This window comes from Mustelus asterias, chromosome 10 (genome assembly GCF_964213995.1).
Source record: "Mustelus asterias chromosome 10, sMusAst1.hap1.1, whole genome shotgun sequence".
NCBI lineage: Eukaryota > Metazoa > Chordata > Chondrichthyes > Carcharhiniformes > Triakidae > Mustelus > Mustelus asterias.
The window spans coordinates 80,004,960-80,018,656 of NC_135810.1; the positions used below are offsets into that span (position 1 = coordinate 80,004,960).

The window sequence follows — 13,697 nt, forward strand, 5'->3', positions numbered from 1 at the left end:
TTCAGGCATAGTTTGTATTCGATATTAATAACTTTTTTTCATATTTATACTTATTGTTATATAAAGACACCAGAAATCATTCTGCAACAAAGAATAATACCACCAAAGCACACCGGAGAAAGGAATGTTTCTAATTCTGCCAAAACCATAGTTCAGTACTTTTTAAAAAATGTTTTTAAAAAAGTAAACATGTAGACTGTATAGTTGTATATTTAAACACTACTCTTTTTTTTAAGGAATGGGATGCATTTACTGGTTTGATTGTTGGAGATATGCTTCGAAAAACCGTAAGTCTTGATTATACCATTGGTGCCTTTGATCTTATGTTTGAATTTTTTAGAATGAGGTAGGCTTTTTTTTCCTCAGTTAGATTCTCAGAGAGTCTACCAATGGAGAGCAGCAGTCAGCCACTCCAAAGTGCCAATGGGAAGTCCATGTCTGTTTTGAAGGTCTGATCTCATTAACATAGGGTTGGTGGCTTATGAGTAGAAAACCAGAAACCAGAGCAGCTAGTTGAATGTGAACTGCTACAATATCAAGCTAAATGGCATTGGGGCCCATTGGTATTAGAGATTTTAAATTAGTTGTGTGCCACCTAGGCTACTTATCCCAAAACCATGACAAATTGGCGATGGCAGAATGAAACGGTAAGGTTTTCCCTGTGATTTTCCAGGTGTTGAGTGGGAAGCCTTAAAATGTTCCCCAGTACACTTCAATCAAAATTAATTCCTATTTCCTCACATTCTAACAACTACATCGAGGAAGCTTTTGCGTAGTCTGTACTTTCATGGGATATATGTAATATTTTTTGAAAGCTGGACTCAGATAGCTACATGGAAGATTCATAAAATGTAATTATCCTTGAGTTCAAGCAACATTACTGTTGCATCAACTGACATGTCCATTGTACAAAGCCAATTGTAACTGATGAATCCCTTCAACATTAAATGGGACTTCATGTTGGCACCAGTAAAATGCTGGTGTGTGAAAAATTCATGTACATTTGCTTGTACAATTTGAAATAAAAACAACCATTGCTCATTCATGTACAAATTCTATGCAGTGTGAGATCTATCTTCCATGGTGTAGCACATGATGGAAGCAGCATATTTGTGAAGTGAACTAAGGTGAGGAGGAAGGGGATAATTGGATCAGTGGGTGCGGATGGATTACAGTTCTTACTTTAGAGTCATAAATTGTTTTCTTAATTTTTTATATTTCACATAATGTTCTTGTAGCTAAAATGGAAAATGTTTTGGAAATATGGAAAACAGAGGAATTGATTGAAGCAAATTAATGTTTCCGCTTTGTAGGCTAACAAGTTGGGAAATGAAAAACAGGCATTATAATGCCACCATTGACCCCCAATCTTGCCTCCAGCCTCCCAAATTCTTGAGACCCCTGATCACTTCAGGAAGCTGTTTTATCAATGATTTTAAAGAGATATTACATTAAAAATTACATGATTATGAAAAGCACAGATGAACAGAGAGACCTTGCACAAATCCTTAAAGGTGACAGGATAGCGTGATAAGGTGATTTAAAAAGCATATTGATTACATGGATCTATAAATAGAGGCAGAGAATGTAAAAATGCAAAATCATGCCAGAATTTTACAATTAACTGCTTAGGCTGGTGAATGAGCCAATAACTAGATGTAATACATTTAAAATCATTGGAAAAAGATGCATAGAGGGGAGACAAGGAGATATATTTTTCACTCGGGTTTGTTGGATCTGCAACTCTTTCCTTAGAAAAGTAGTAGAATTTGATTCCATATATAATTTCAAAAGGAAATTAAATCACAAGGTAATGGACAAAAAGGCATGCCTCATTTTTCAAGGAGCCAGCACAGACAAACAGGGCCAAATGGCCTCTTTCTGTGCAGTCTGCTTTTATGATTATTCATTTGGTTTTGATTCTTGTATACATAACCAAGAATAGATTTTCAATATATGCTTATTTTGACACTTGACACTTCCTGTTTTTAGGATAATCAAAAATCCATACGGGAATCAATTCCATCTTGGATTGACCAAGAGAGGGCTGGAGCAGTGGCACTCTTAAAGGTACATTTTAAAATTATTTACTGAAAAATCAAATTGCACTTGTGTAATATCTTCCAGATTTCCTCGAATCTCCTCTAATCTTCCTATCTCTTACGTAAATCCACCCCTCTTGGTTATGAACCCATCACCCATGGGGAATAGGGCCTTTCTTTTCACTCTATCTGGACACTCATCATTTTATGTACTTTAACTTCTCCCCATAGCCTCTTCTGTTCCAAAGAAAGCAACCCGAGCCTATCTAATCTTTCCTCATTAGTAAAATTCTCCAGTTTAGGCACATCCTTGTAAACCTCTTCTTTGCTCTCTAGTGCCTCTCTATATTTCCTATAGTACAGTGACTGGTACTGCACATAATACTTCAGCTGTGACCTAACTAGTGTTTTATACAGTTTCAACAGAACCGCCTCCCCAGCACTTAAATTCTATGGTATGGTTAATAAAGGCAAGTATCCCTTTAGCTTCTTGACTGCTTTACCTATCTCCCTCTGTAGTCTGCCACTTTGATGTGATGGAGAAGTTTATGCGCTCTGACAATCCCTTGAGTAATGCCATCAAGAATGTCTTGTTCCTGGTAGGACAACCCTTGGCATCAAGGTCAGGGGGAGGTCCCAGACAAAGTGCAGTCCAAAGTGTCTACAACGTTGGAACAGGTGAAGGGAGTCTCAGTGACTGTGAAGGTGGAAGAAGGCTGCAGTGGCAAGCTGGTCCCAGTCATCATGTTCAACCTACCACCAAAATCTGCCTCTAAACAGAAGTTTACAGGATTGAAACGGGCCCTTCGGCTCAATTTGTCCACACTGCCCAGTTTGTTTTACCACTAAGCTAGTCCCAATTGCCCGCATTTGGCCCATATCCCTCTATACCCATCTTACCCATATAACTGTCTAAATGCAACCATTTTGAATATTATTATCAAGAAAATTATTCAATGTTCCTCTGAATTTTTTAAACATTTGATGTTTTCTCTGTGAAGGTTAAGAACTGTAACTTGGTCCAGAAATGTGTAAAGTGCTTTTATGTGAAGTTAAAGTGTCCTCCCCTTTTACTTTTTTTGTTCTTCTTCTGATGAGTGGTCGATTCAACCCAGTAAACTTATTTAACACCATTCTGTGATTCAAAATGAAAAGGTTAGATTGGCCGCAATGTTAAAAATGCTCAATAAATTATTGTTCTAAGGCATTCCAAATTAGTTGGATCTTAGTGCAGCAAATTTATTTATATTTCTGACAAGTAAGCACATCCCTTTAAAGCTTCCTGATGATTAAGTAAGTTCGAGAAGAGCTGAGCTATGCAAACCAAAACTCCCAAATTTAACCTCACATCTGTGCTGAGTTAGCTGATCTTAGACAAGCGAGCAATAGTGCTACAATTGGTCTTCAAGTTCCTGGTTAGAAAAGGAAAATTTATCCATGATTCCTGCTCCTGATCAATATCCAAACAGCCTTTGCTTGAGATGTATGTATTGATTGGATAAGGCTATTATGACTCCTGTGGCTGAATGGCCTGTTGATGTTCATTATTGTGGTTCATGTATAAGGAAAGAGAAGAAAAAATTGCATTTATATAGGGCTGGATTTAATGTAGCACATTATGGTGGAAAACATGGTGGCCAGGTCCACTTAATCACAGGAGAGGCCACACACCAGTCTCCTGGAGTGAAACTCCTACGATAATGTTGGAGGCAGGAACAGGTCCATGGGGGAAACTTATCCACTCACTCTGGGTTGTCAATTAGGCTCATTATTGAATCAGTTGACACCTATCATCCCTGAGTCCATGGGATTTAGTAGCCTTCCCTGTGGCTTTTGGGGAGGGCTGACTCATTCAAAGACACTGCCCAATTGTGGGACCTGGCATCGAACAGGGGGGTTGCCACTGAAAATCACCCCCCTCCCCTCCCGGTCCTTGCCTATGACCGCCCTGCCCACTCTCTCTCAAGAGCACCTGCCATGGTCCCCATCCAGCTCTCACCTGGTTTCTTGTGGCCTGGATCCCTCGGTGATCCTAGGCCTTCCCCTGTGTGCATTATCAGCAACGGCTACTGCTTTTAGCCTCTAATTTGCTGGCAGCTCTCAGCAGGCAAGACTTCCACTGGGGAAGGCCCAATACTGGCCAGTTAAGACAGGCACTGAATATGGTCCAGTCTCCCCCTCAGAAACCACACCGGTTTCCCACCCGTTTTTCAACTGGTGAGCTGAATGCATTCTGCGGTTCTCATGCATCTGCTGCCTTTGTCCTTCTAGGTGGTAGAGTTTGTGGATTTGGGCTGGAGAAAGAATCTTGGTGTGTTGCTATCACCTTGTGGTGGTACAAGGTGGTACATACTGCCAGCACTGTGTGTTAGTGGTGAGGGAATGAATGTTTAAGGTGGTCGATGGGTGCCAATTAAGCAGACTGTTTTGTTGTGGATCATGTCAGGTTTCTTGTTGTTGGAACTGCATTCATCAAGGCAAGAGAAGAATATTCCATCATATTCCTGACTTGTACCTTGTAGATGGTGGACAACTTTGGGGAGCCAGGAGGGTGGATGCTAAGAGGATGTTTTCCCTTATGAGAGAGGGAACTTGGAGGTCGTTAGTCTGTAGAATTCTGTTCCCTAGAGACTAGAGGAAACAAGGTTATTCAATATTTTGAAGGCTGAGTTAGATAGATTCTTAATTGACAAAGCTTAAAAGGGCATAAGGATAGGCAGTAAAGCATAGTTGAGTCCTTGTCAGATCAGCCATGATCTTGCCAAATGGTGGAGTAGGCTTGAGGAGTCAGCTGATCAGCATCTGCTCAAATTTTTTACCTTCATTTGTATGTCCTGTTGATCTTCCCTTTGCTCACCAAGCCTAACTTCCCACAAAGATTCCCCTGCCTTAACCAAGAATTTTTATACTATCTCCCATTGTGCCCTATCCATGTACTAACCAATCAACTTCTGTTGCTTTCCACTTCCCTTTAATCTTTTTATTCTTCTGATACCCACTATTTTCCCTTTTCAAACAGCCACCCCAACTACAACCTGACTTTTCTTTCCAAAGTCATTTTGTAAATCCATGCCAATTTTCCTTGCAATTCCCTGCTTGAATCTCTCCGATCCGTTTCTGATCCCTGTCAAAGTACTAAAACTAATCAAATTCACAGCTGACATCCTTTGTGATTGTGACCATAGTGCAAGACCTCTTCTTCTTCTTGATCTCTCTGCAACCTTTGGCATGGTAACCAACACATATCCAATCAAAGCCAGAACATCTTTACAAATGACTTTCCTTCCTGCCCTGCCCTGTTAGCTCTGAGATTCCCCCAAGATCTATCCTTAGTATCCTTGTCTTCCTCATCTATGTGCTGTCTCTTGGCAACATTTTCTAAAGGGATATAATCAGGTACTACATGTCAGCTGATGACAACAGGCTCTACCTTTCCACCACTGTTCTTGAATCCTTCACTGCCTCTGTGTTGTCAAACCTGTTTGTCAGAAATCCATTCTTGGAATACCCTTAATTTCCTCCAATTAAACATTTGAAAGACCAAAGACATCGTCGTTGGGGCCCCATCACAAACTCTGTAATTGTAGGATCACCAATATTGTCCTTTATAATTTCTTTACACACCACAGCCTAAGGTAAATTGCCACAAAAGCTTTTTTTCTACATGCTGTTTTATGCATTTAACCATTTAACCAAAATTTTCGTTTTACTCAAAATAACTTATGTTTCTGGAATGATTTATTAAATGCAAAAAGCTGTTTTATCACACTTAATTATGAATTGTGCCTTCCATGTGATAATTACATTGATTATTACCATATAATGATACAGGCTTTATTGAAATAATATAGCTGTTACACTAAGCTTATGGTTGGCAGAAGGAAAAATGCAACAAAAAGCTCTTAGTGGATGTCAATGCCAGCATATGTGAAATTCCTTCATTGGACACATCAATGCTGTTCACTTTTTTCAGCTTTATTTTAATTTTTTAAGAAGTATTAAAGCAGCCAACTCAAATGCCATTTAGTTTTTATCAAAAGGAACAAGCTGACAGTAATTGTAGTTTATCTGAATTGGCATAAAAATGCATTCCTCAGCAGCAGTCAGATGCTGCAGAGGTTGTACTCCAGGGGCCAAGTTTTCTTTTTGGAGGCAGGAACTCGGAGAGGGGACAAACTTTGCCCTCGCCATCTTGCCTCTGTCTCGAGACTGCTGACAGGTGGGAACTTCTGGGGGCCCAGGCTTAAGTCGGGAGTGTAGGTGAGTTGACCCAGAGGAGGCATGTTAAAAGTCCATGTCATCTCCTAAAATGTCTTGATCCTTTGCTTCCCAGGCAGTCAGCAGCTCATCTGTTGTACAGTTGAGCCTTCTGACCATTTAAAGTGTCCTTCGACCCCTCACTCCCCTCACTCCTTTATCCCCTTATCATCCTCACTCACCCTCACCTCCCCTCACCCTCACTCCCTTCATTGTCAAGACTCACACCTCCCACCTCAGCCACTTTATGAAAATAACTCAAGTATTTTTATAACAGTAGGAACCTATTTAAATGGCCCATAAAACTCACTGTGTAAACAAACAGACTTTTCAAAGCATCTGTACAAATAATGTGAGCCACTTGTAAAAGGATTAGGCAGTTGGATTGCAACCAAGAGCCCATAAAACATGTTGAATCAACAAGCAGATTTCCAAAGCAATAGTGCAAAAAAAGTGAAGCACTTATTGGTAGCTGGATTGCAGCCAAGAATATATAAACCTTCCTGAGGAAATGAACAGATTTCAGACTCCATCTCAGTTATCTAGACTGAGTACATAAAAGCAGTGGGAAAGATTAAACATGTACACATCAGTATTATTTATATTTGGCTATCCTTTCAACAGTGTGAAACGTACTCTTCCTTTTTATCCTTTTGATTTCTAACTCATCTAAATTTTTCACACATATACAATTTTTCTACATATACAATTTGATCTTTTACTTGACAACTGACCAATCTAGCAAATACATTGTTTAAGGGGTGGTTACACCTTCCAATTATAGCATTGTCATAATTCACCTTACGAAATATGGACACAACTCATGCTACGGCAATTAATGATGAATATAAAGGTGAAAGAAGACATTTCACTTAGGTTTTAAACTGTTCCCACCTCTCGTCCATAATTCACACCTTTATGCAGCTGGTTTTAAACCCAAGAGCTGATAAAATCTGGTCACCTGTCAGCGGAATTTGTAGCATATTGAGGATTATTTAGCAAAAGTTGTCCAACCACAGAATCACATCTAATGTTGGACAATGTGTTTTGCATTTTTCAAACACGGACTGTTGGGTACACCTTATCTGTTGCGAACAGTGTAAGGGAAAGGCTGCTTGATGCGATCCGCCAATGTTTGGGACCTATAGCCTACATACTTAGCATCACACTGACATTGAAATTCATATACCACATTATTTATTTGATGGGCTGAATGTCTTTTTGGCTTCACAGCAGCATCCTGTTAGTGGCGAATACCACGTGTGTTCCACTGAAAACCAATTTAAGATTGTCAGTTGGGCTCAAAGTGGGGAACGTTTGTTGTAGTGGAAGGTACAGGCCCTGGTTTTTGCAGACAGAAAGAATATGTACACACATTGCCCCTGTTTCTGCTAAACAAAATAAGTGATAGCCATTCACTGGTTCATTCCTCAGGAAAATGCCTTGAACAATCAGAGTCAAATTGCCTGGTCTAAACTTTCAAACTGTGCCTGGCAGTTAACTTTAAGTCACTACCAATTAGAGACCAATTGCCACCAATTTTCACTCTATTTTCATATAGTATACAGTTGTTTTTCCCCCCTGACATTGGTATTCTTGTGATTGTCCTGGTGAATGCAAGATGAAAAGTTGTGACAGAATGAATTTTTTTCATCTATACTCACATATACCTGTTCTTTGAGTTTTGTCTAGTAAAGTACTTTTTATTTAAACCTTGAAACTCGTGGCTTCATTCTCTTTGTAAATTACAGGGTTTTCAAATTCTGAAAATAAAATACAAGATTCTACCTAGATTATAACAGAGCACAAAATCTAAGGATACATTAGCAAACAAAGTGACCTGTTTTGGAAAACTTCAAGGAGCACCTGCCAAAACTTGAAGTGCATCTTGGATTTGCACATTAATTTATCCATGTCAAAACAAAGTCTATGTCAATAGTTTTAATATTAAGCTTTTTTTTCATTAACAGAAAAGATGTTGCAACTATATTCAGGGATTTGGACACATTGGACAAGAGATTAGCAAAATAAAAATATCCATATTTACCCCCCATTTCTAGGAATGACTGGTCATTTCTCCCACTTCATTGAAACCTCCAACAGTTTTTGAGCCAGTGAAATGTATTTCTTTGGACATTTGAGCAAGGCAGTTGTCAAGATAAGCTTCATTATGCTGTTCTAAAGATTATATGAATTATTGTTAAACCACTTTGGAATTGTGCAAATCAGAGAACAGGCCAGTTAGGTCAGCATTTATTGTCCACCCCTTGTTTCCCTTCAGAAAGTGGTGGTGAGCTGCCTTCTCGAACTGCTGTAATCCCTGTGGTGTAGGCACACCCGCAGTGCTGTTTGGGAGGGAATTCCAGTCTGTTGCAAGTTATAGCGAGTCACCTGCAGTCTTGGAAAACCAAAAATTCTGATCCTATACTGGATGTGTGTGTCAGAAACTCTTTCATATTTAGGGTAAAGTTGAAGATGATAGAACCGTGTTATTCCCAATTCTGAATACTGATAGCCATGAATTGCAAACATATGTATTTTAATATAGAAATTCTTAGTGGAAAGAATCTACTAACAATCTTTGGCATCACAGTGGCATCCACACTCTGTTTAATTTTTTTCTTGAAGCAAATGTTTCTATTTCATGTCAAATGTTCTATAAACCAACAAATACTCCCTGCAGAATGATTTGAAAAGTATTTGCCTCGGGGATTTTTAATTCTGAAAAAAAAAATGATTTGATTCAATTCAGACTTCAATATAAACAACCTTTATCTCGGTATAGTTTTGTTGAGCCAATTTTTGTAGTTACTTAAAGCAGATAAAAGATCTATTCATTTTCCACCAGACCACCTTTCCATCGGTATATCAGACACTCTGTTTGGAAGATGTCGACCTTTGGCTCACTTTCTGTCAGAGTTCAACCTGCGAACAAGACATCCCGACATCTATTGCAAGAAGAATTACTCTTTTTCAACAGGTAAGCTGCCACAGTATTTTAAAAGTAATGACAGAACCCAAGAAGCATAGGTTTTGAACAAAGGTTTGAAGAATCTAGAGCTGCAAATAGTACTTTTCCTATTTACTTGCATAACCATAAGAACATAATTAAAACAGCTAACTAGTTACTTCAGTTAACTCCTTCGACTTCACTTTATTATACTTCTATTGTATCTTTTCAAAAATGTAGTTATGTTTAAAAAAAATCCATGTGATGTTAATAACTTGGACCAGCACTTGTCATGCTAGAAGTGGTTAAATAGTTACCTGTGTTTTGAGCTTAAAGACAGAGCTGAAAAAGTATGGGTAAATACAATGAGTTATGCTGAAAGGCATTTCAGGAGGAAAGTAACAGGGATAATATTACTAAACTAGTGATCCAGAGACAGGGATAAATGCCCTGGAAGCATGTGTTCAAACCACAACATGACATGGGGGTATTTAATCAATACTTCTGAAATAAAAAGCTGGTTCCCATAATGATGATCATGAAACTGCCAGATTGTTACAAAAATAATCTGGTTTACTCATATCCTTCAGGGAAGAAAAGCCACTGAGCTAGCCTGGTCTGTATTCTTGACCCTCAGCAATAAGGTTGACTCATAATGGGCCTCTGACGTGGGCCAACAAGCCACACAGTTATATCAAACTGCTACATAAAAAATAAATAAGGATATAACCAGACAGACCACATGTCATTGATCCATGCATTGCAAATGACAAAAGCATAGCCTGTCCAGTTGACCCTGCAATATTCTTCTCACTAACATCTAGGAGTTTGTACCGAAATCGGGAGTCTAGTCAAGCAACAGCCTGACATAGTTATTTTATGATGTGGACATGCCGGCGTTGGACTGGGGTAAACACAGTAAGAAGTCTCACAACACCTGGTTAAAGTCCAACAGGTTTATTTGGTAGCAAAAGCCACACAAGCTTTCGGAGTGCTCGCTGCTCCTTCGTCAGGTAAGTGAGAGTTCTGTTCACAGGCAGGGCATATAAAGACACAAACTCAATTTACAAAATAATGGTTAGAACCATAGAAAATTACAGCTCAGAAACAGGCCTTTTGGCCCTTCTTGTCTGTGCTGAACCATTTTTTGCCTTGTCCCACTGACCTGCACTTGGACCATATCCCTCCACACCCCTCTCATCCATGAACCCGTCCAAGTTTTTCTTAAATGTTAAAAGCGACCCCGCATTTACCACTTTATCTGGCAGCGCATTCCACACTCCCACCACTCTCTGCATGAAGAAGCCCCCCCTAATATTCCCTTTAAACTTTTCTCCTTTCACCCTTAACCCATGCCCTCTGGTTTTTTTCTCCCCTAGCCTCAGCGGAAAAAGCCTGCTTGCATTCACTCTATCTATACCCATCAAAATCTTATACACCTCTATCAAATCTCCCCTCAATCTTCTACGCTCCAGGGAATAAAGTCCCAACCTATTCAATCTCTCTCTGTAACTCAGCTTCTCAAGTCCCGGCAACGTCCTTGTGAACCTTCTCTGCACTCTTTCAACCTTATTTACATCCTTCCTGTAACTAGGTGACCAAAACTGTACACAATACTCCAAATTCGGCCTCACCAATGCCTTATATAACCTTACCATAACACTCCAACTTTTATACTCGATACTCCGACCCTATCCACCTGTGACGTCACTTTTAGGGAATTCTGTACCTGTATTCCCAGATCCCTCTGTTCAACTGCACTCTTCAGAGTCCTACCATTTACCCTGTACGTTCTACTTTGGTTTGTCCTTCCAATGTGCAATATCTCACACTTGTCTGCGTTAAATTCCATTTGCCATTTTGTAGCCCATTATTCTAGTTGGTCCAAATCCCTCTGCGAGCTTTGAAAACCTTCCTCACTGTCCACTACACCTCCAATCTTTGTATCATTAGCAAACTTGCTGATCCAATTTACCACATTATCATCCAGATCATTGATATAGATGACAAACAACAATGGACCCAACACCGATCCCTGCGGCACACCACTAGTCACAGGCCTCCACTCAGAGAAGCAATCCTCCACAACCACTCTCTGGCATCTTCCATTGAGCCAGTGTCTAATCCAATTTACTACCTCCCCATGTATACCTAGCGACTGAACCTTCCTAACTAACCCCCCATGAGGGACCTTGTCAAAGGCCTTGCTGAAATCCAGGTAGACAACATCCACCGCCTTCCCTTCATCCACTTTCCTGGTAACCTCCTCGAAAAACTCTAATAGATTGGTCAAACATGACCTACCACGCACAAAGCCATGTTGACTCTCCCTAATAAGTCCCTGTCTATCCAAATATTTGTAGATCCTATCCCTTATCACACCTTCCAATAACTTGCCCACCACCGACGTCAAACTTACTGGCCTATAATTTCCCGGATTTCTTTTGGAACCTTTTTTAAACAACGGAACAACATGAGCCACCCTCCAATCATCCGGCACCTCCCCCGTGAATACTGACATTTTAAATATGTTTGCCAGGGCCCCTGCAAGTTCAACACTAGCTCCCCTCAAGGTCCGTGGGAATACCCTGTCCGGTCCTGGGGATTTATCCACTCTGATTTGCCTCAAGACAGCGAGCACCTCCTCCCCTTTAATCTGTAAAGGTTCCATGACCTCCCTACCTGTTTGCCCTATTTCCGTAGACTCCATGCCTATTTCCTCAGTAAATACGGATGCAAAAAAACCATTTAGTATCTCCCCCATCTCTTTTGGTTCCATACACAGTCTACCACTCTGGTCTTCAAGAGGACCAATTTTATCCCTCACTATCCTTTTGCTCCTAACATACCTATAGAAGCTCTTTGGATTTTCCTTCACTCTGTCTGCCAAAGCAACCTCATGTCTTCTTTTAGCCCTCCTGATTTCCCTCTTAAGTAGCTTCTTGCACTTTTTATACTCCTCGAGCATCTGATCTGTTCCTTGCTGCCTGTACATTACATACAACCCGCTCTTCCTCTTAATCAGTGTTACAATGTCCCTTGAGAACCAAGGTTCCTTATTCCTATTTACTTTGCCTTTAATCCTGACAGGAACATACGAACTCTGCACTCTCAAAATTTCTCCTTTGAAGGCCTCCCACTCTTCATTTACATCCTTACCAGAGAACAGCCTGTGCCAATCCACACTTCCCAGATCCCTTCTCATTTCATCAAATTTGGCCTTTTTCCAGTTCAGAACTTCAACCCGAGGACCAGATCTATCCTTATCCATGATCAGGTTGAAACTAATGGCATTATGATCACTGGAATCAAAGTGTTCCCTCACACTCACATCCATCACCTGCCCTAACTAATTTCCCAATAGGAGATCCAATATCGCATCCTCTCTAGTTGGCACCTCTACATACTGATGTAGAAAATTCTCCTGAACACATTTTACAAACTCTACCCCGTCTAAACCTTTAACAGTATGCGAGTCCCAATCTATATGTGGAAAATTAAAATCCCCTACTATCACAACTTTGTGTTTCTTGCAGTTGTCAGCTATCTCTCCATTGATTTGCTCCTCCAATTCTCGCTGACTATTGGGTGGGCTATAATACAACCCCATTAATGTGGTCATACCTTTCCTGTTTCTCAGCTCCACCCATAGGGCCTCTGTAGACAAGCTCCCTAATCTATCCTGCCTGAGTACCGCTGTAACATTTTCCCTGACCAACAATGCCACCCCCCCACCTTTTATCCCTCTGCCTCTATCCCGCCTGAAACATTGGAACCCTGGAACATTGAGCTGCCAGTCCTGCCCCTCCTGTAGCCAAGTTTCACTAATGGCTATAATGTCATATTTCCATGTGTCTATCCACGCCTTCAGCTCATCTGCCTTCCCCACAATACTCCTGGCATTGAAATAGACTCACCTCAAAAGATTATTTCCACCACACTCAACCCTTCCATTTGTGATTTTGCTTGAACTAACCTGTCTTTTTACCCCTGCTCCACTATCTGCTCTGGCACTCTGGTTCCCATCCCCCTGCAAATCTAGTTGAAACGCTCCCCAATAACACTAGCAAATCTCCCTGCAAGTATATTGGTCCCCTTGCAGTTTAGGTGTAACCCGTCTCTCTTGTACAGGTCCCACCTGCCCCAGAAGAGGTCCCAATAATCCAAGAATTGGAAACCCTGCCCCCTGCACCAGTTCCTCAGCCATGTGTTCATCCGCCCAAACATCCTACTTCCGCCCTCACTGGCATGTGGCTCAGGTAGCAATCCTGAGATTACTACCCTCGGGGTCCTGCTTTTTAACTTCCTTCCAAGCTCTTTGTACTCACTCTTTAGGACCTCCTCACTCTTCCTTCCTATGTCATTTGTACCGATGTGTACCACGACATCTGGCTGATCACCTTCCCACTTTAGAATGCTGTGCACGCGATCAGAGACAACGCTGACCT

The 13,697-nt window shown here is 40.7% G+C and overlaps 1 protein-coding gene across 3 annotated transcripts in view; it reads left to right on the plus strand.

Annotated features, from left to right (window-relative positions):
* dync2h1 (dynein cytoplasmic 2 heavy chain 1) overlaps nt 1-13,697 on the plus strand; it is a 524,787-nt gene that overhangs the window by 317,131 nt on the left and 193,959 nt on the right. For all 3 annotated transcript variants that reach the window (XM_078222026.1, XM_078222027.1, XM_078222028.1), the window contains 3 exons: nt 237-287; nt 1,993-2,070; nt 9,148-9,279. In XM_078222026.1, coding sequence (XP_078078152.1) covers nt 237-287; nt 1,993-2,070; nt 9,148-9,279 — 261 coding nt within the window. The remainder of the gene's footprint in view (nt 1-236; nt 288-1,992; nt 2,071-9,147; nt 9,280-13,697) is intronic.